The 23173-nt window shown below is 35.7% G+C and overlaps 1 protein-coding gene across 1 annotated transcript in view; it reads left to right on the top strand.

Annotated features, from left to right (window-relative positions):
* The window catches only part of LOC148822815 (uncharacterized), a 30959-nt gene extending 8251 nt beyond the window's left edge, over positions 1-22708 (top strand). The window contains exons 3-10 of the mRNA XM_088929654.1: positions 311-394; positions 2188-2271; positions 8377-8469; positions 12867-12950; positions 14663-14861; positions 15502-15612; positions 15805-15891; positions 21690-22708. Coding sequence (XP_088785780.1) covers positions 311-394; positions 2188-2271; positions 8377-8469; positions 12867-12950; positions 14663-14861; positions 15502-15612; positions 15805-15891; positions 21690-21929 — 982 coding nt within the window. The 3' untranslated portion in view covers positions 21930-22708. The remainder of the gene's footprint in view (positions 1-310; positions 395-2187; positions 2272-8376; positions 8470-12866; positions 12951-14662; positions 14862-15501; positions 15613-15804; positions 15892-21689) is intronic.
* Positions 22709-23173: the final 465 nt, after the last annotated feature.

The raw sequence follows: 23173 nt of genomic DNA, 5'->3' as shown, positions 1-23173 counted from the left end.
TGTGCTTCCTTTTGGGGGATAGTGACAACATTGATCTTTGGCTAGCACTTTCATTTCCTCAGCCAGGTAAGTCAGTGCCAAACTATGAAGTAAGCTTTACCTTTATATTCATCGGCTTGTTTTGTCTTCATTAGAACTTGGTCATGTTTACATATTTTGAATTGTTAAATTATTTGAAGCTACATATTTAAAGATCATCAGGTTAATTTTACTCTAACATTTTTATCCATTAATAAAAATGTGAAAGATGAAAGTCATGACGGATTTGTTTCTGGGGGTGCAACTTAATTTTCACTTTCTTTTATTATAGTATGCAACAAATTATTCAGAGTGAAAAATCAAAGAATGGATTGTTGCTAGAAAACCAGAAAGGATGTGAACAGCAGATACAGAGGTAAGAAAGGCTATTGGCCATTTACCCTAATTTCTATTACCCTCTTTATTGCATCAAAGAGTAGCAATATTACTATAATATCTTTAGATGGGTGTGCGTCACATTTGTTTCGTACACCAAAACTGTAGGAAAAAGCACTATGATGAAATTGAAACATAGACTCTTGCAGTAGTTGTTTTGGCTGTGAAAAGTTTCTTGAATATATCTGTAGACAACCAGTAGCTTTGTAAAATGATCACAGACCTTCAATACCTATGTTCAGGAAAAATCTGGATGATAATGAAGAAAAAAAACCTAAGACAGTTAAGAGCCATCACCTGTCTGTGGGCAAGAGAGAAATGAAATTTGAAATGAAATGAGAAAAAATTAGCCATTATTAAATCGTTGGCTATATTTATTTTCCCAGTCTGGACAGAATTGAATAGCAAGACTAAATATTGACCAAATTCACTTTGACAGGTAAACTACTTCCTGCTATTCAAACAGTCACAATCTGCTATTTGAAATAGAGACAAACTCCACATTTGTCTATTACTGTGTAATAGACCTTCTCTATGTGAGTCTAGCTACACCAACTAATGAAGCTTACATTTGAACCTTCCATTTTTTTAAACTAAAATCTGACAGCTCCTAGCCAGGTTTGTAACCCATATTAATTTTTTAAAACAAATTAAAAAAAGAAAAAATTAGGTTTTAGGCTCATCCAGGTGGATGCTGCACATTGGTGGTGGTGGAGGGGAGCCCCATTACTTGTAAAGTGCTTTGAGTGGAGTGTCCAGAAAAGCGCTATATAAGTGTAAGCAATTATTATAATAATTATTATTATTAGGCTACCACAAAGACTACACTTCTATTTATAGGGTGAAATGTTCAATTAACAATTAACTATTTTTTAGTACCCCAGGACTTCACAACCCTCACTATCCCTGTTGACCGCACTCTGAGCACAGCCCTGGCAGCTGTAGCGATTGGACTCCTTTCAACCTCTTTGGTTGGCGTCCAACTGGTGCGGTGCCTACCTTTGACTCCCTCATCTCCTAAAGCTTTCACGCACATATGTAACTCATATTTATTCTTCTTTTGGGGTTTCCACTTAGAATATGACCTCATCAATTAATTTCTAGCAAATTGGAAACAGCTAGCAATAGCCCTCACTCTATTCCTTCCTATTTCTACATCAGCCTTTCCCTCCCTTCCATACACAAACATAACTCATATTTCTTCTTCTATTAGGGTCTCCACTTGGAATACAACCTCATTCATTCTGTCTTAGAAAGGACTCTTAATGCCACTTGTTCATTGACTTGTGTTCCATTACCTGCATCATTCTCATTCTTGTTCATTTCCATCACCATTAGTATTTCTCTGAAACATTTCCTTTCTTAATCTACAGTACATGATCAAACAAAGCTTAAACCTGAATCAAATTATCTTTTCATCCATTCCATGCTACACACACATTGTTCTAAGTTGTTGCAAAACGTCAACCGAACCCACTCGGTCTCAGCTTCATGTTGGAAATTTTTATTGGTGTCTTGGGGATCCTTATGGGGAGTGGTGACAGCACTGATCTTTGGGTAGCACTGTTATTTCCTCAGTTAGGAAATAACAGCTAGCTTAGCTGTTATAGTTTATATAGTAAAGTATAGGCTTTACTATATAAAGCCTACCTTTATATAGTAGGCTTGTTTGGATGTTGTTAAAATGTTTATTGAATATTCAGATTTTGAATTGTTAAATTATTTTATTTATTTATGGATGTGATACTTAATTTTTACTTTCGTTTATTACAGTATGCAACAAATTATTCAAAGTGAGAAAGAAAAGGTTGAATTTTTGCTGACAAATCAGAAACAATCTGAAGAGCAGATACAGAGGTAAGGATCACTTTTATATTGGCCTACAGCACCTACTATTGCCATTTTGTTTTTAATTCATGGTTTTATAGTAAACTAAATATTTTAAATGATCACTATTTTGTAAGCCAATCTTGACTGACATGTTAAATAAATGACCAAAAACAAATTTCATTTTTATGTTAATTTATTAAAACACTATATATGAAAGGTTGTTTGACTCTCTTTTCCACTTTTTTTCAGGTACCTTAAGGGTACCTGAAAAAAATTCCAGAGAGAAAGTCTTTACTGTCAATACATTGTACTGCAATGAGTACATTATGGACATCACGAGCAAATCTATATAACTTCAACACAATAATTTTGCTTTGAAGGAATGATAAATGATCAAAAATTGAGTGCAATAATACAACTAAGCAGCATTAGTCTATAGAAAAACTGGTACACATAAATGTCACCCTACAATTCAGTGAAAAAACTGTGTGCTATGTTTTGCTATAAAATGTTACCTTTGTCTGTTGGTTTATCTGTTCTTTTTTAATGGATTATCACTCTGGTATGAAACCTTTCCTATAGCAGTAAAAACTTCTTTTAGCATCCCCTGAATTTAAAAAGACTGAAAAATGTAGTTTTATTATTTTTTGCTTAAATAATAATAATAATAATAATAATTCAGAAATACCTTAAACATACTTAAACACTTTTCACTACCATTTTCTTTAATGCAATTCTTTTGGTTTATCTTCTTTTGATTTCATCATCAAATGGCAGAATATTCACATCCAATCTGTACACTTGTTTTGATTACAATACTGACTGTCTTCAGAAATTAATTTGTGAACTGTTTGAATTAAATGTTTTTTTCTCTTTTGAGTATGCAGTCAGTTTTTTGGAACCTTGCTAATAGTTTTAATACAATGCTTGTATATAGTATATGGGGAATGGTTAGATAGTTTGAATACCAATTGTACATTTTCTGACCCTGTCAAAGGTCAATTTGGATGATAATGACACTTTAATTCTAGAAAAGGATTGATGGTGTCATGAAAAAAAGTTTAATCACTACCTTTTAGTTTAAGCAACCTCCAAACTTCAAAGAGCTCCAAGTACTTGCAAAAATCAAGTAGACTGGAACTTTTTCTAGATAAAGTTGAATTAGCTGCGGATTTATCAATCTCAGGATTCATAACAGAATTAAAATCACCTCCTATGAGCATTAATGGAAGTGGAACAGACAGGTTGGTTCCTGTAAAAAAGCTAGCAGGGAGTTCTCTTTTTTCATACAAGATAGGATCTTTTGGGGTTTAATAACATTATTAAAACCTTTAATGTGAAGGGAGACAACGTTGAGATCACAAGTTACCTTTCCGTCAGAAACATGGTGGATCGGCAGATGACAGAATACAAATATAAATAATTTTTTATAGCATAAATGCATAGTGAAGGATTTTAGATTGCAAAATAAAAGGGGCAGGCAGTAAAGACAGAGTATACTTAAGCTGAGCTACACTGGCATCGGTATTGATAGAAAGAATAGGTGGTGTGTGGAAAAAACATAACAAAAAAAAATCAAATTTTGAACACCAGAAACCCTATCTGTCACCGATGTCGGAAGGGCATGCCGTGGAATGACCAGGAGAGCAGTAGTGACCCTATGCATAGCGGCAAAAGGGGCAACACGGAGGTTAGCCCAGGCTCAGGGGGTCGGACGATGTCGGTATAGAAACCTATGCCCTCAGGCCACGGACGTGGGGCGACCTGGTGCTAGGCGGGTCTGAGGACATCCGTGCCCTCAATGCTGAGCCAGGAGCAGAGCAGACACAGGAAGTAAATAGGCTTCACAACAAGACACACCAGAAAGACATGAATAATCACAGGGAACTAGGAACAGGACAGAATTAGAGCACCCTCTAGGTGTACAGGGCGTGACACTATCAAGCTCTTAAACAATCCTCCCCCTCCTTGAACTAATCCAAACTTACCACCTGACTGGTCTTTGGGGAGAGTGAGGCAAGGCAAGGACATTCCACCAAAAGAGAGAAAAAGAATCAAACCTCAGAACAAGAACTGAATCGTAATGTAAAATTGTGACTCTCATAAACCCTCTCGTTCCCAACCATATTCCAGTTTTGTTGCAACCCAAACATTTCTATACTAATATCACAACAAATGATATTAACTCATATATATATATACGTACAAATGCCCCACTTGTACCCAATTAAATGACAGCATATAATAAAAACCAATATTAGAACCAACATACTGTAAGACCCTCCTCACATTACCAACTTTCTATAATTTGATTTTGCACATATTTGCATTATTTTAAACTGTAATGCATGAAGAAACAAGATAGATAAGACTTTATTAATCCCATAGGGAAATTGATGAACAAGACAGCATACCTTACCTGAAGAGAAATAAACCATCATTAAGTCCATATACTATGGTTTGCACAATTTTGCATTGTTACATCCCAGTGTGTGGTCTGTGTGTTTTTATGTTGGCACACTGCTGACCTTTGATTGTTGTCCCTTTCTCATTGGCCCACCATTACACCACTGTTCCGCATGACATCATCATCAATCAGCCTCTCAGCCAATCAGACTGCATCTTATTCAGTACATAACATGGAGGTTTTCGGGAAGGAGAGGCCTTTTGTTTGACTTCGGTCCTGCTTGGCTTTGGTTTTCGCTTCATGTGTGTGTGTGTGTGTGTGTGTGTGTGTGTGTGTGTGTGTGTGTGTGTGTGTGTGTGTGTATTTTCGTATAGCTTCGGCTTTGTTTTATTGTTGGTTTCTGTTCGTCTCTTTGTACTTTCGTTTATTTGTGTTTATCCTTGTTTCGCCATTACCTTGCCCCAACGTGTTATATGTTCAACCTTTGTGTTCTTTTGTACCCTGTTCCTGTTGATTACTCTCGTTTTCCCTTATTTGTATTCCTAGTTCACTTGTGTTTTTGTGTGAACTTTTGTGTATAAGGTTAGTTTAGGTTGTTGCGTACATTATCCACACTTAGTTGATTTTGTATTAGTAACACTAGTTTAGTACGGGTGAGTGCCATTTGTCTTGTATGGTTTTGGGTAGTCAGTGGAGGTTAGCTAGGGTGTTGAAGACGCTGAAGACCGTGTGTTTCGGGTTTTCTTTTGTAGTCAGGTAAGCTTTCCCTAACTTTCCTAGCCAGCTCCATTTTGTTTGTTATTTTCTTTTCTTTGGCACCACTCACACACTATACACACTATAATTCTACGTATATTAATATGATAATGAGACATTTTTACCAAAACGTATACACATTCGAACACACCGCCACCTCTGAGAGAAGGAAGATGTCCTGGATCAGAAAAAAAACATTCCTCTCTGAAGAACGGAAAAACTATCTATGTAGACCAATAACATAAAAATAACCATAAACAGCCTAAAGAATGATAAGGCCCCAGGACCTGATGGATATGGCAATGAATTTTATTTTTTTTAAAAAGGCAAAATTATTGTGATCCCTTTTACCAGTATGTATTATGACAAAGGATGTTTACCTCGAACCTTAAATTTAGTTATTATCACTCTTAAGGAAAAACAAATCCCCTGATTTATGCAGCTCATACAGACCGATTAGTCTCATTGGAGGTGATAGCAAAAAGCCTTGAAGAACTCTTGCCGTTTTTTATTATCCTGATCACACTGGTTTTATATAAATTTGCTTCTCGACTATAAATGTAAGGAGACTTTTAAATGTTATTCAGTTTAGTAACCAGTCTATATCCATAGCACTTGCTGTTTCTCTAGATGCTAAAACGGCATTTGATATAGTCCAGAAGATTTACCTGTTTGATGTCTTAGAGACATTTGCCTCAGAGGAGACTTTCTTAAGTTGATCAAAACTATCATTTGCCAGTAGCCCATGTTCTAATTAATGGCCTAATGCCCTATGCTCCAAACCATTTGCTCTGACCAGAGGTAGGTCTGCTGATTATTCTCACTTGCTCTGGAGACATTAGCAGAAACTATTAGACAATGTGGGCATATGATATTTGTAAACCTTGGTGACATATCACATAAGATCTTCCTATATTTGGATGCTTTACTGTTCTTGTCTTTACCTGAAATATCTGTCTCAGCTGTCCTGGCGGCCATTAATGAATTTAGCTCCCTTTCAGGCTAGAAAATTAATTTACAGTAAATCTAAGGCCATGCTTCTACGTGGCTTCAATGACACAGAGTCCCTTCCACATTCCTTTTTAAATGGGTTAAATCTACCTTTACTTATCTTGGAGTAAATGTCTCACTGAATCTTAGAGAATTATGGAAACTAAACATTATACCAATAATTCTAAATGTCAAAAGGTACTTGGAAAGGTTTATCTGGTGTGGTAAGATGCCCAGAAAGAAACTGAAATCCTTGCCACTGCCTGTAGAGAGGGATGGTCTTGGCCTACCAATCACTCTTTTACAACTGGGCTTGTCACTCCCGGTTATTGTGGGATTGGTTTCATTCTTATATTAAAGGTAACTTATGTGCAGATGCCTGGGCCTGCTCACCTATATCTTTATGGAGCTTAGTCATAGGGGACAAAGCAATGCTAGGCACAGGGATAAAAAGTATTGTTTACAACAGTCAGGGTATGATGGGAGATTATGAAAAACTCAGGCAGGAAAAATTTTACACTAATGCAAATTCCCATTATTATGAGTCAAGTATAAGCTTGGGAATCTTTAAGACATAAAAATGATACACACGTGACTGGGGATTTATTTAAGGACAGCACCTATATGTCCTTTCAGCAATTACAATTACAGTTTAATCTTCTTCTAGAACATTTTTTTTGTTTTCTACAAGTACTTCATCAGTATGAAGATGCCTACGTCCCTTGATATTTCTCCTTGTTGTGATGTAGAACAGTTCATTAAGGATAGTAAAAGTCTGATGCATTTTGTTTCTTCCTTCTACTCTGTGTTATACTCACTTACCACAAGTAACTTGGCTAAATGTATTCATAAATGGGAAATTTGGTGGCAAAATGGTAATGAATATATTGAGGATGACTGTCTTGAGGTTGTGAATTCTGTAAGATCAATTTTCACATGCAATATAAGATACTACATACTGTAGATTACATAGAACACCTTGTCTTTTAAATAGAACGAAGGGCACCACTTTACCTTTTTTGTATTAAATGCTGCTGTATATGGGGCCTAACATTAATTATTTTTGGGACTGAAAATTGATCTCATGGTTCTAGTGCTTTATTTCCCAGGAAATTAGTGGTATTTTTCATGTTAAAATAAGAAAGGTCCCTGGGCTCTTCATTCTAGTTTTACCTTAAAAAAAACACTTCCACCTGGATAAATTATGATGTATTGTATTTTAATGTATTTTAATCAACTGGATTAAGAAAAAAAAACACCTTCTATTACACTTTGTTATAGAATTTTTTTTAGTGTACTACCCCATGAAAGGCTTAGTGTGGTTCTGAAGGGGAACCAAAAATCTTTCCTTAAATCATGGTCACCTCTTATGGAGTATTTTCCAGTGGAGTTACAGTAATAGAATTGTATTAAAGTGAATCCATCTATGTGTTCCACAAACTGAGGGAGGAGGGGGGTTATGCTGGATGAGGAGGATAACTGGATGTAGAGAGGAGACAGGACTGATATCGCTTGAAAGCGAGAAGGGAATTGAAGACTGGAGATTTCTTTGCATCTGTATCTTTATGATATTGTATATTATTTCCTTTCATGGTAGTTTTCTCTGCTCTCTTACTCTTATTGCTCTTTAATATTTGAACAGAAGTCATTAATTTCTAAATGTTATTGTTGGTTTCAAGGACTCTAACTTTATGAACCTCAAAAAACTGTCTTAGATCAAACAGACTCTTGCACAAGAGTGTCAGACAGAGATGAGTTGTCAAACTTTTACATCTTTCAGCTACTTTAATACTGTATTCAGAGAATTGTCTATTTCCATTTCCACAATGGTTGAGATAAACTAATATATTTGGAAACGTTTTCTTCAATAGAATACCTAGTTCCCCATCATGTTGCATTTACCCTTTTTCCTGTTTTCATGCTTGGACAATGTTTAAAGTGTTGAAAAACTTTTTCATGGCTGCACGTTGTTCTTTCAGATCATCAGTGACTTCCAATAGCTGTATGAATTGTGTAAAAGCAGAGCAGCAGGCAGCAAAATGCATGAAAGAAAATGAATACTTCAGAAAAAGGTACAGTATTGTTTTATTGCTATATTTACTCCATAGTAATGTCAAGGAATGTATGTTTTAAGCAGAAAAAGGATTATTGCATTAAATTGAAGGATTCTACATTTTTCAACAGATCCATGAAAAGATTAAGATAATTTGACTACTGTGATGTACAGTATGTAAGCACCTATAAAATTGAGAACCCAATTATACAAGCAGCATGAGGACTTGTATTATCTAGCTAGAATGTAGTCACATCTGGATGATACTACAGGAAGAACAGCAAGTGACGTCACAAGACTAGATAAAGCATTGTGCAGTCAGGTTGCCATTAATCATCACTAGTGGAGCTCTGTAGTGACACAAAATGCCCACGTAGTTAGAAGACAGCTGGACATTCCCGATGATCTTTGAAAGCAGAAATATAACATCATACTGCCATCATCATGCTTTACAGTAGGGATGATGCTGACCGTGATGAGTTTATGTCAGATTTACCACTTTGTATTTAGACCAAAAATTTCAAATTTTCATTTGTCTGACCACAAAACTGTTTGGTACTGATTGCAATGTAAATCAAATATTTCTGTTGCAAATTCCTTGTGAAATCCCATATAGGTCAGCTTAGTGGAGCAACTGGGATAATGCTGAATCATACCATATACGTTTTATCCCACCTGTGCCATTGCACTCACTGTGGGCCTCAATGTTGCTTCTATTCTCCTTAACCACCTTTCTTCATTCCTGGCAGCTCCATTAGATGGGACAACAAGATCTAGGCAATGTCAGGGTGGTTTGGTACACCTTCCTTTTTTTAGTGATCAGTTTCACAGTGCTCCAAGTGATATATAGTGTTTTAGAGTTTCTATAGATTTCTCCTAATTTGTGCTTTTCTACAGCTTTATCTTTCTGGTTGTTTTGAAGGCTCCTTCATTTGTATGGTTGAATCTTTGCTTGAAATTCACTACCTGACTGAGGGACCTTACAGACACAAGTGTATCTATTGTGAAATCATGTCAATCACTATTACTGCACACAGACAGAGGTCACTCAACTGATTGTATGCTTTGTTAATGTAATTTTATGCACCTAAATTTATTTAGGTTTGCAAAGGATTTCAATACTTAAACCATTGTGACTTTTCAATTTTGGACATTTTACCTTTGTTAGTATAAGGCACTTTTTAGAAGAAGGGTTATGGGTCTGGAATAAACTAACAAATACAAAGGTATTTTGTTGAAGCTGGTATCCTAGTTTCATTCAAGAACCATCTGGATGAGACTCTTAAATCAATTTTCTACTTTAAAACCAAGGATGCTAGATAGACTGAATGTCATCCTTTCAATTGCAAATATTTTTATTATATGGTACCATCTAAAATATTCAAATTATTTACTTATATGCACAGTTAGACTGAACACAAGAAACTGCATGTAAGTAACTGTTCAAAAGTTCAAGGCAATGAATGGGCCACCAGATGAACTACTCACTCCTACCATGCTGGTCATCTGACTGAAGAAAAGCCTGAACCATGCTGATGAAAGCCATGAAGAGGATTACTAGGTTATTAGAATCCTCCTGTACTATCTGCCTGATTGTGGAGTGTCATGTGAAGTAGGAGGTAGGATACCTTATATAATGGGCAAGTTGTATGTACTGTAGGTTTAAATGTGTAGTCATCCACTTATTATGGAGAAGACAGAGTTCAGCTTTCTTTCTTTCTTGTTTCTGCACTTCTGTCGGCAGACACAAACTGTAGATGGAGTTGTGTGGAATTGTGAAGTCTGCTTTATTTCCAGGGTTTGGCTGGTTGTCACAATTGATTATTAGGTTGGGTCAGGTTGTTGCTTTTCCATGCACACCTTCAGTGTAATTACAGAATGTACAAATTCTTTCAGCAGGTGTGTATAGCTTTCATAACCCTTTCTTGAGACTTACTGTACATATACACAAAGAACCAGTGGGTGTGAAGGATTGGCATGTCCTACGTATACAGTATGCAAGTTCTGTGCCTGAGGCTTTTGGGAGGTCAGTGGTGTAGATGTTAAAGAGTGCAGTGTCTGCTATCGATTTTTGAGGGATACTGATTTTGAGTATCCTGATCTGGTTGGTCTGTCCATTAACTGTAACATAGGCATAACAATTGGTGATAATTTCTTGGATTAATCTTGTCATTTGACATTCTTGGAGGCACTGATGCAACTTTAAGAGAAGCTCTTCTTTACAGAAGATGTCATAGGCCGTGGCAAGGTCCATGAACACAGCACCACACATTTAGTTGGACTCAAAAGCTCTTTTGATGTAGTCCCTGGCAACCAGGATCTGGTCCTTTTCATACTTAAACATAAAACCAAACTGCTCGTTGAGTAATTGCTCTTTGGGTAATCTAAGTGAAACAACAGGAGGGAATATGGGACTGTGTAGTTCTTTAGTAGTGTGGTTTATAGGGTTTCAGTATAGTAACAGCATTAGCTCTGTTCTATGGGCAGGGACATGTTGTTTTGGCTAGGTAGCATGACATTAGTTTCCTCTGTCAGTACGTAGAGTAAACGACCTGCATAGTTACTCCAAAACAAATTATGTATTTCAAGTATTGAAAAGAAATTGTAGTTTTGCATGCAATAATTCTTCTTTCTGGTAGACACATTTTCTACAGTTAGATCTCCAAAAAAGCAGGGTAATTGTAGAAATGCCAGCTCCAAAACAGACTTGGATAGAGGTATAGGTTTAATGAATGTTTTAAGTAAATTAATTCCTAACTTGTTAGTGTGAATATAAACAACAATGAGAGGCCTATTAGAGCACAGAATGGTGATAAAACCCTGAGTATGCAAAAGCATATCAAGAACTAAAACTAAGTATCACCACACAATCAATTCTATGATCCAAGCAAGCTGACAAAAGATGGGTTGGTGTCACATTTGTTTTGTGTACCATAATTGTAGGATAAAATACTTTGATTAAATTGAAAATTACTCTTGCAGTAGTTGTTTTTGGCTGTGAAAAGTTCCTTGAATACATCTGTAGACAACCAGTAGCTCAGGAAACTGATCACAGACCTCAAATACCTGTGTTCATGAAGAATGTGGATGATACTGCCCAAAGAACACAGGGACTTTTACTCAGACTGAAAAAGTGTGATGTGAAATTTAAATACAAACATTGAAAATATTTGACTGTTACTAGTGGTCCCTCAACAGTACACTTGCACAATTCTGTATTAAGCTCTAACAAAAACAACATTTCACAAAATTGCAGCAGAAAACTCTACAAATGACACCCCGAGTAAAAACCTTGAAGACATTCACCACACAGGTAGAGGAAAGGACCAAAATCATCATACTCTACTGTAATGGAGTACAGTGATCTGAAGTATTCATATTATGTCATACTGCTCTGACCAGCTTATAACCACTCTAACTATCCATCTTCAACTTTATACATTACAGGATCATGAGGGAACAAGAGGCTATCCCAACAAGCAATGGGTGCAAGGCAGGATACACCCTGGATGGGAAGCCAAACCATCATAGGGCACACTCAGACACACACATTCAGGACTAATTTTCCCAGAAACAATTTAACCTGCCAGTATTTGTTTGGATTATGGGAGAAAACCAGAGCATGTAGAGGAAACTAATGCAAACACAGAGAGAACATAAAGCCTCCACACAGATACCTGTAGCACCCCAGCAATTGAACCCAAGGCTCAAGAGGGGTGAAGCAGCAATACTATCCAGATCACCACTGTGCCGCCCTGTATAAACACTCCAGGGACTGAAACAAATTAGTGCACATTCTGAGCACAACAGTTAGAAAAATCGATGTCACCTGTGGTTGAACTGATTTCTCTCTTTTAAAGAGAACGGATGATTGCAAAAGGTGTAACCTACTGGTTAGAATGGTATTGTCTGGGGTGAGACAAATGCAGAGGTTATGCAATAAGACTGAAAGGTAATATTAGTTATTACTAGGGAATAAAATACTAAATGTTGTCAGGCTATTGAAAGATTTCTTGTTTGATATTCAATCTTTGGCACAAAATTTGAAATAAACAAAGGATCTTGAATGGGAAAGTGGAACTGCTAAGGTTAAAGATCAGCCTAGGGCAGAAAGATTTAAAACACTGAGTTGGTCCATCCTCATCTGACTTAACTTCTTTCCCTTAAATTTGGTTTTATGTCTGTGGATCCTGCTGACCATGTTAACTTTAACTTTTACTTTAACACTGTATTCAGAGAAATGTTTATTTCCATTTCCACAACACTTGGGAAAAACTAATATATTTGGAATCTTTTTCTTCAGTTAAATATACCTAGTGCCCAATTATTTTGTATTTAGCCTTTTTCCTAATTTCATGCTTGGACAATGTTTAAAATGCTTAAAAACTTTTTCACGGTTGCATGTTGTTCCTTTAGCGCATCAGAATATGCTGAGAAGTGTGAAAAAGCAGAGCAGCAGGCAGCAAAATACAAGAAAGAATATGAAGACTTCAGAAAGAGGTATCTATTGTTTAATTGCTATATTTACTCCATAGTAATTTCACGGAATGTATGTTTGAAGCAGAAAGAGGATTACTGGATTAAATTAAAGGATTGTACTGTAAATGTATTTTTCTTCAACAGACCCATGAAAAGATGAAGATAAGGTAATTAAATTAATTGAAAATACCACAATGAATATCACATCAAGCTTTGTATATTAACAAAATTTTTAAAAAGCTTTGTAGAAAACACAAAAAATGGACTTTTGTGATATATATAAGCACCTATAATACTGAGAACACAATTATACAAGTATCTTGATGATTTGCATTATCTAGTTGGAATTTTGACATATCTGGATGATCCTACAAGAAGGACAGCAAGTGAAGTCACAAGACTCAATGTTATGTGATTTTATGTACTGTACCTAAATTAATTTAGGTTTGCAAAGGGTTTCAATATTTAAACAATTATAACTTTTCAATTTTTCCTACATATTGTTTATTTACTCATTTGACATTTTTGACATTTTGCCTTTGCTATTGTAAGGTATTCTACACCTTTTTTCCATTCAGTCCTACATTGATATGCCCAGTATGGCAAGATTGCTGCAGAAACTTTGGTTACTGTAACCTTTTCATGGTTGTCCAGAGACATATCAATACCCTTTATCAAAGTCAAAGTCATTTGAAATCATATCGAGGAGAATGGGTCTGATTTGGTTAACAGCATTGTATGATTATTTAGAAATGTAACAATGTAAATACTGTTCCTCTTTTGTCAAAGAACTGACTATGGGTAATCACGTAGTTATCACACAGGGTTAGAATGCAGATGTGTTTTCCTATTGGAATTGCAGACTAAAATCTATCACTGTAAGCAGTTCAGTGGAGATGATGGATCCAATTTTTCATGTCCAGGTCTGTATTAGAGAACCGGCCCTCCTAATTCTAAGTCAAATATCTCCCCAGTATTCCCTGGAAGCTGATGCAAAGGCGTTAAACAGTGCCAGGGTGATTTTATTATTACATTTCTGAGATAGTTTGGTTATTTAAGAAAGATAACTACTGGCAGGTTTGAAGGTTTTTCCTATGCAAATCCCTACCAATTTACCCATGGGTGGAGCGGTGGCACTGTGGATAAGGATCTGCGCCTGTGGCTGGAAGGTTGCCAGTTCAAGTCCTGCGGCTGGCAAAGGAATCCTACTCTGTTGGGCCCCTAACTAATTAATAAAAACTAATAAAAAGTGGAAGCATACCAATCAAGTTAGGAGTTAATTGGCTAAGCAGAAGAAAAAGTGACATAACAGCAGCCCTTTATGAAGTAGGCAGTTCTCAGATAAATAATTATGGTGATTATTTTAAGTAGAAATTGTGCTTTTTGTTTACTGTTCTTCATGCAATCAAAACAGAACATGCCTAGTGCAGTTCAGTTTAATACAACATCAAATGCAACAAGGACACAATAGCCATTACAGTTCCATGTGTTAAAAGATATTTTATATTATTATTGAGTACTTAAATAAAATCAGATTAATTATAATGACTTGATTGACATTTCAATGTTTTGGACTGAAGTTCATGAAAATGGATTTCAGTCAACTGGGTATTTTAAGAAATGGTTGCTGGCAACTACATAAGTGATATTAATTCTACATGGCCTCTGATTCTGGTCTTGCTTGTTTTATTAAATGAAAAGGCCTCAGACATCTATTATTATCATTATTTTAGGATGAAAGGTGATGTTTTGCAAGAAATGAGAAACAGCGGTGATCTTTCTGAAAACATCAATGATCCCTGCCGAGAATCTGAGCTTTTGAAAATGTATGACTTGCTGAAAACCCAGCACTGGGGACGAGCAAAAGAAGTGCTGAAAAGTACATGTAAGAATACTAAACAAATCCACGAGACTGGGGCTTCCATAATAAAGGTAACTGTTTTTAAGTTGTTGGCATTTTAGCCTATGAAAACCATTTTGAAATTAAAAATCTTAAACAGTGCTTCACAAGGGTCTGAAAAATATAACATTGTTTATGCTCAACTTACTTCTCCAAACCATGATGTGAAACAAAAATCTACTATTATTGATTCTATTAATTAGACATTTCCTATCACTAGATTACTATACTTATGGGTTGGCCTGTTTACTAAATGCTGAGAAAATGAAAGATATAATTCTTTTATGTTGTTTAACCTATACTCTTCTTCAACTCAAACATTATCATTGGTGTCGCACAACAGTAGACTACTGTATTTTTCAAGTGTGATATTTAGTCATTATTATTAATTTGAAAACTACCATTTCCAACATTACAATATGACTCTAAGAAATGACTATTTTCATTTCTACTCGTGAGCCTTAGTGTATTATTTGTATTTGTGGAGTATGGATATGTTTTAATATATGAAAAGATATTCATTTTGAAAGGGGAAAGACACCATTAGTTCAAAACACCTTGTACTGTGGCTTACCTTTTAGAGGAAAATAAATTGAAAAATGTATTGGATTTATTAGAAATCCAAGCTATAGTCTGCAATGTTTTAACACACATGCAATATTTCACCTGTAGGAAATATTTACATTTGCACAAACTGAAATGAATAGCAGAAAAAAGAAAATAAAGGAGCTTTTCAAGATTACGGATTTGGAAATCAACGAAAAGGCACATGTTTCCCAAAAGGTAAGCAAAGATTTAAAAAAGTGGGCTCATAATAAGTTTAGATTTTTTTAAATTTGGGAGCAATATATCTTTAAAGCAAAAGTAATTAATTAAGCAGCTGTCCAACACAGCTGCTTAATTAATTGAATAAGTCTATTTCACAAATTTGCAAATCAAATATGTTTTACATTTAATGAATGTGTTTGTTTAAAGATTTCAGACCATGTAGACGCATCTGTTGACAACCTTCAAAAAGTATTCTTCCATTCAAGTGAAATACAATATCAGGACTTGGCTAAGGTAGGCAGAAATCATCCAAATCATCCATAAATGGAGTACATTTTTATATTGTGAAATGGAAATCTAATAAGTAAATTGATTCTTAAAATGTAAATAGCCTTAGGAAAATATATAACAAAAATGTAACTGCTTTGCTATATGTAGATTGTCAGAAGACAGTTTGTCTAGATTACCAAATTAGCCGAATGCAATTGCTGACCTTTGCAAAAATATGTACTGGCGCTTCCTTTTTGTCTCTATGATTGTTCTGTGTTGTAAGCTTTCTTGTCCTAAGTAAAGGGGAAATATTAGAAAGGGGCTAAGTGCTGTATTTTTCCACTGCATTACAACATCTTTATAAAAAGCCTGTGCTGCCTTTAGCAAGTTGAGTCTCTGACACACTCAGCAGAGTGACAGCAGGGCTCCCAATATTGCAATATTGAAATAAAGACCTTACTCAGGTGAGAACTCTCTCTTCTGGCTTCTGGTATATTTCCATGACAATAGACTGTCAAAAAAGAGGTCATAAGCTTTGTTTATTTAAGCACCTTACAGTGTATGAAGTAGATGTATTGTTATGATACAAATCTTCCATAAATATTAAAGAGTTCCACTCTTTAGGGTATTTATCATACATACAGTATACTTTAATATTTGTGTTGTAGAAAAAAATGATCTATCTATAGTTCACTAGAAATAACAACACAAGATTTAAGTATATGGAATGTTTTAGTCATGGTAAGACTGGTTTAACCCTCTTGGCTGATCTCCAACCTCCAAGCCATTCGACGAGGAGGCTAAGAACCCCCAAAAGAACAAAATGGGAATGCACAGCACCGATGGAAAAATTAAATGAAAGTATAGAGAAGTTGATAGAAGTGTTCTGTGATGTACAGTATGGCTTGGATTTGTGGGCTATTTCGGCAGTCAGCTAGAAAACTAAAGGAGTGCTTGTTTAAAGGTTTGATTTTATGTAAGCAAGATAGGTCTCTGATGACCAGCGGCTGACTTGCTTAATGAAATAGTCAATAGTGCCTTGACAACCTGCTGAGAAGGCAGATCATATCCAGAAGGAGTGGACAGAAAATGTATCAAATTCAGTAAATCCAGACTTCATGCAGGTGAAAGAGAAACCAGTCACTATATTAAGAACAAACCTCATGAGGATGCTCTTCCTTCATTGATTATAAACTGTAGTGTAATTTGAGTTTATAAGGACTTATTTTTGTTTCCAATTGTGGCCCAAAGTGAAGCAGCTATGACAATTGATAAACCGTTTAAATAAAGAGGATGAATAGTCAGAGGAAAAGTAAAACTTAGAAGGTAAAAGTGCTACAAACCACCTCAACAGCAGCCTCTGAAGCCAATGAAAGGGGCTGTGTCTTTAAAAAGCTAATGGTCTTTGGAGAGAAGAAAACTAATCATAAGAAAAAAGACAACTCTTTCTAGTCTGTTATACAGTGCCACTACCAAAGTTCTGCTTTGCAATTTGAATTTGAGTTGTAAGTGAGCTAATTGAGTTATGTGGTGGTGTAAGGATGAAACAGATGATGCAAGCTCAAGAAGATATTAAATAAAAGACTGACCTTAGGTTATAATTCTCATGTCATAGTTGTGGTAACCTAACATGGACGGACGTTCCTTTTGTGCAAAACATAGCTGACCGGAAGATGGAAAGATGCAATTGAATGTGATCAAGCTTGTCACAAGGGAGAGAGAATCTTGTAACGGAATGATTCTGAAGATGTGGGAGAGCTGGCACAATCATAGGGACTGTTGTTGTGAGCAGAGTGTTTCGTCCTGGTGTTTAAACAGGTGTAGTGAGTGCAATGATTGTGTTGTGAAAGAAAATAGCTGAAGTGAGGAAACACAGGGGCTGATCGAAGGCTGGCTCACAGGCAGATTTATCTCTTGGCTATTTGTGAACTACTTGTGTAAATGGAACAGTTGAGCATTGGGAACTGACAGCTGGGTGATGCAGTTTCCTCTGAACTTTGAAAAATGACAGAACAACATTATGAAATGTATTGTGAGTAAACATACAGTAAGCACAGTAGATTGACAGTGTAGTAATATGACCATTGATTTGCAGGTAGGCACCTGGTTGATAGGAGGGATTAACAAGCCATCTGGGCCTGTAATGAAGTGACACGTGGGTGGGTATGAGAAAGGAACAGATGAAGTAGAGGGGGGCCTGAGGAAATCCTCAGGAACTCCCACCAAGCTATATTTGACACCAGAACATGTAAGAGAGAGAAGACTCATTGGATGCCTACTGGCTGAGTCAGATTTGGGATGTGAGATGGACCTAGGGCCAAGAACCTGGCATTATGACCAACAGGGGCAGAAAGATTGAAATCCAAATCTTAATAATGAAGTCCAAATCTTAATCCAAATCCAAATAGGGCTAAAGACTTAGACTGTTTTAGACTGTTTTAGGATGGAGCTGGGTGAGATGCCAGAAACAGAGGTACTGTAGAATAGCTGTAAAAGAGAGCAAAATGCTAGTATCAAATTAAGAGATTTATATGTTATAGATCTAGGGCCTGCAGCTTGGTGAATTGTTAATTTAAAGGAAATTTGGGATTTTAGCAGAAATATTAATTTGTTTGTGTGGAGGAGAGAAAGAAATGGCCACTGAATTCATTTGAACATCAGAGGGCATAGCAGATTGAAGGAAACCTGTTGACTGATATTAAATTAACAGATTAAGGTTAGGTAGACCTGGGGTCTGAAGCTCAGTGGGTTAGGAATTTGAAGGAAATTGGGTATTTTGATTGTAAAAATGAATATACTATTATGGAGGAAAGAAGGAAGAGGTCATTGAGTTGTTTTTGACACCAGGGAGCAGAGAAGATCAAAGGCTACCTGCTGGCAAAAAATGAAAAATGACTGACCGACATGGCAAAAACGCATACAAAAATATAGGGTATATGGTAATACTTGAGCATAACTCCTGTAAATCAAATTGGTAAAGTACCTACCTCTATGGTATGTTTTTATTTAACTGCTCCTCCTATTTTGTAACAGTGTTAGATGTGTAAAAAGTTGGTGTAGAAGTTAATTCTCTGGTTAAATATTTTTGTGAGAAGAGTATTAATTTTCCAGTGGCAGATTTTTTTTTGTCTAACATTTTCTTTAATTTTACAAATGGCAGACATCTGTGTAGGTAAGGAGATCACAGAGGTAGATGTTATAATTAAGAACTGACATTCCAAAAATATAGACAACGAAATAACAATGATTGTCTAACATTCATGTGTCCTTTCATTAGAATCAAAGCAGGTAATAAGAAAGAATTTTATTCTTTCAAATAGGAGGTTACAAAAATAGTGAATATCAGAAATAACTGAGGATTAATTAATAATCAAAATAAATAATCATAACCCTCAACTTATAAAGATTTTGCCAAAAATATACCTGAGCATCTGGTGCAGCTGTAGTAAAAAATGAATAATAAGTCAAGCACACTGGGTTTAACAAATATTTATTAATACGACATGACAATAGCATACTAAGCAACACGACTTAAATGTACAATAGACAAACTACACTACATAAAATGTACAAACTAGGCATCCCAGAGACCTACAGTATGTCCTGACTACCCAGATAAACCCTGGACTGCTACCAAGTATTAAACTCTTATATACTGTAACACATGCACAAGCCCATAAGAGAGATAAAGCTGACCAATAGAATACAACTTACGATTGTTCTGGACTTATATTTTTTATTTCTGCCTATAGTCGTAGATTTTGTTATATTATCTAGTTGTCCAGAACTCAGTTCACCTGTGTTAGTTCACAGGAAGGAATGAAAAATTGTAACAGGAAGGTTTGTTTAACATGAGGTTAGAGTACAAATGTGGCAATCCTTATACTGTACATCTGTGTTCTGTAGATGTACAGTATTCTGTTGTTCTAAAGATTTCTAAATCTCTCTCTATCTATAAATCTGGGTGCAACAAAGTGAATGCAACACCCTATTCCCTGTTCTAAAAATGCATTCACTAACCAGTAGAGGTGGCTTTAACTGAGGGATTCTCTAAACAGGAAATCCACTTAATAAAAACAATAGAATGGAAAGCTCTCTTGAAAAGGTACAAACATTTAATTCCAATCTGGTTTCTATGGATATTCTAAACAAGGAATTTTTCCCGTCCTGTCCTCTCTCTTGTCTCTCCCCTGTCTTCCTCTCTTCCCTTGTCAATTCAATTCAAACAGCTTTATTGGGGTGACCAATGAATTACGATGTTGCCAAAGCATATACATACAATTAACACAACATCTACAGACATTTACAATACAAACACAACATAAGATGCTATTCCTCAGGCTCTGACAGGAGATCACATACTGGGCTGGCAGTTCAACTGAGTTTGCTACCCCCTCTCCTAGTAGGTTTGGAACCTGTTCTGATTCTGGCAGGTGTGGGGATTCTGGGATTAGATTTGTTAATTTGGGAAAGAATTCTTGTTTAACCCTAGAATATTTGTCACAGTGCAGTAGAGAATGTACCTCTGTCTCCGTTTCTTCTTGCTGGCAATGGGAGCACAGCCTCTGCTCAGCCAAGTCTGCCTGTGTCCTCCAATTTCTATGGTCAGATTGTGGTCACTGAGTCTCTACTTCATCAAGGTCTTTTTCTTGGTGAAATATCCAGCAAGTGTGTATTGTCAGTTTAGGGTGCTGCAGCATTCCCATTTATGTTGTGTTTGTGCGTGTGTCCCAATGTGTGAGATATTGTTGTTTGATCTGTGCTGTGGTTGATTCCGATTTGGGATGCTCTAGCAGTACTGTCATGAGGCTGGCTGGTGTTGGTGTGGCTCGGGCCAGTGAGCTTCAGTACAAGCTAGATAGAGGGCTCTTCTTTGGGCTCAGCAGGGCCTTGTAGTGGTAGGAGTACAATGGCTATTTACCTAATTTGGCCCTGCACACATTGTTAGAGTTTTTCTCAGCACATGAAGGATGTTTTTACAGAACTCTGTATGCAGAGTTTCTATGGGCTGTTTGTCACATTTAGTGTAATCCTGTGTAATATATTGCTGTTACATATGGATCTCGTCATCTTTATCAATAATCACGCTTACAGAATATACATGAAACTGCAACCAAAGTACTACCATTCATCTTTACAAACATTGCCTCTAAAGGCTTCTATAAAATATCCATAGAAACCTATTACAGGAGGCATCTACAGGTAGTTTAAGTAAAGGCAGCAATATTTTATAATCAGAATGTAATATTTTATTATCAGAATGTAATGTTCCAACCTTTTGATCATGCTATATATACAGTAGCACAAGATGATTGTGATCTATAAATGTGATCTATAACTTTGGAGATTTAGCAATTAATCACTATTCTCAGATGAAGCGGTTGTTTTGAAATTTTTATAGTCAATTAATGTCACTTTTTGTAAGGGTGGGGACAGTTGTCTCCTGTGTTTTTTGATGTTAGTTTAATTACTGTTATTATATTATAGTTTTTACAATTTATTTACAATTGAATCATTTTACAAAAAAATTAAAGCACCTGTCTCATTTATTCTGATTATTTGGTATGTTTAGCATAATGTTCACTACTATCAAATTTAATTTCAGTATATGATGATTTTGACATCTATTTTGTTTTGAGAGTCCATACTGTATATCTATGAATATGAGAATGCAAATGAAAGTGTAAAACAGTGACAGTTATTGTTCTTTATTTATATACTTAGCCAAAGCTCTTATCCAGGGCAAATGTCTTTATTTGGGTGTGTCGTACGTATCTTTATAAGTTGTACTGACCGAAACACAAAATATTTCTTTTTTTAAGACTCTGTGTTCCAGACATCCACATCTAAAAATGACTGGCATTGACTTTATTGCTCAGTGCTACAAGGTGAGCTGCTTGATGGCCCTGCATAATCCACCCCTGAAACCTTCCTGGGACACCATGGAGGCTCAAAGGACATGGGCCTTTGGGTTTGGGTCAAGAAACAAAGAACAAGAGGAAATATTATTTCCAGCTATTTTAAATAATGATGGAGTGATACATCCACCAGAGCTTTTCTAAAACTGTAAAAGGAGAAAGAAGAAATAAATCAAGAACAATAAGATGTTTCCAGACATGAATGATTTAAGAAAATATTTTTGTTGCGGGGGGATGATTCTTGTAATACTTGCTCTAGATTTGTTTTATTCGTTTAAAATGTTTTAGGGGGTGTGCAGTTTACAGTGTATACTTACATCAGTAAATAATGGAAGGTAATTAATGATATGTAGAAAACCTGAAATGCAATGTATGGTTTTTAAGTAGGATGTGCTTGATAATATTTACATAGCAACCTTGTGAAATAAATATGGGATTTATTCCTTTCCTGTCTGTTAACAAGATTTCTTTTTAAAATGATTGTGATGTACAGTCATTGTTTGACTTGGGTCTTTGGTTATGCTTGTGATAGCATTTATGGATGCCACCAAATGGAAAAAGTTATTTTCAATATATTAGGTATTGATTTGCTTATAGATTGATCTGTAACTTAATTTTAGTGTACTTTGTTTTATGAATGTTGATTGCTACATACAACTCAACAGGCAGGAACAGTTTAATATGAATGGGTGCCTTTTGTCTAACGCTCAAAGACTTAATGTGAAAGTCTTCATGATTAATTCTAATGAATATTGTAGTGCCTGCTCAAGTTATAAATTAACGAGGTAAGGCACTGTTTGCTTGAACAGTTTTTTTTATTTTATTGTTAAGGAATGTTAAATTTAAGGTACTTTCTATGGCTTAACATTTTTCAACTATAATACTTATTCTTATGTGTGTATTATGTCAGGTATATAAAAGTGTTTTCATAAAATGATCTCTTTGAATAATTAAAGTAACCTTGATTAAATTTACTTCTGTTTTGTTGTTTTTACTTTTAAATTTCTTCAACAACCCTATGGTAGTTACAAAGTATATTACTGTATATAGTAGGTAAAAGAATGAGCTTTTCTCTGGTAAATTAATAAAAAATGCATGTAGATCCATTCGGTCCTTAGGTGATCTACTTGAGCACTGGTTTAGGGAAGAAAGCAATGGACTCTATAAAAGATTACCAAAGCATAGTGGAATTCTAAATTAAACCACATATGTTTTACACCAAACATATTTAGTGGTCTTTTGGGGGCACGCCAAGGTTATTATGCCATGAGGTAAAAATAAATTGAAAGACAACATAGCCAAGGCACTCATTAACAAAAAACAGTACGAAATTGTGACATAAAAAAGCAATTTACTTGTTTCTACTTTTGTCATTACTGATTATCTCA

This window comes from Atractosteus spatula, chromosome 12, assembly GCF_055471065.1.
Source record: "Atractosteus spatula isolate fAtrSpa1 chromosome 12, fAtrSpa1.hap1, whole genome shotgun sequence".
In the NCBI taxonomy this organism is placed as follows: domain Eukaryota; kingdom Metazoa; phylum Chordata; class Actinopteri; order Semionotiformes; family Lepisosteidae; genus Atractosteus; species Atractosteus spatula.
Note: the sequence above shows the minus strand (reverse complement) of the source record. Positions and strands in the feature narration are given on the sequence as shown.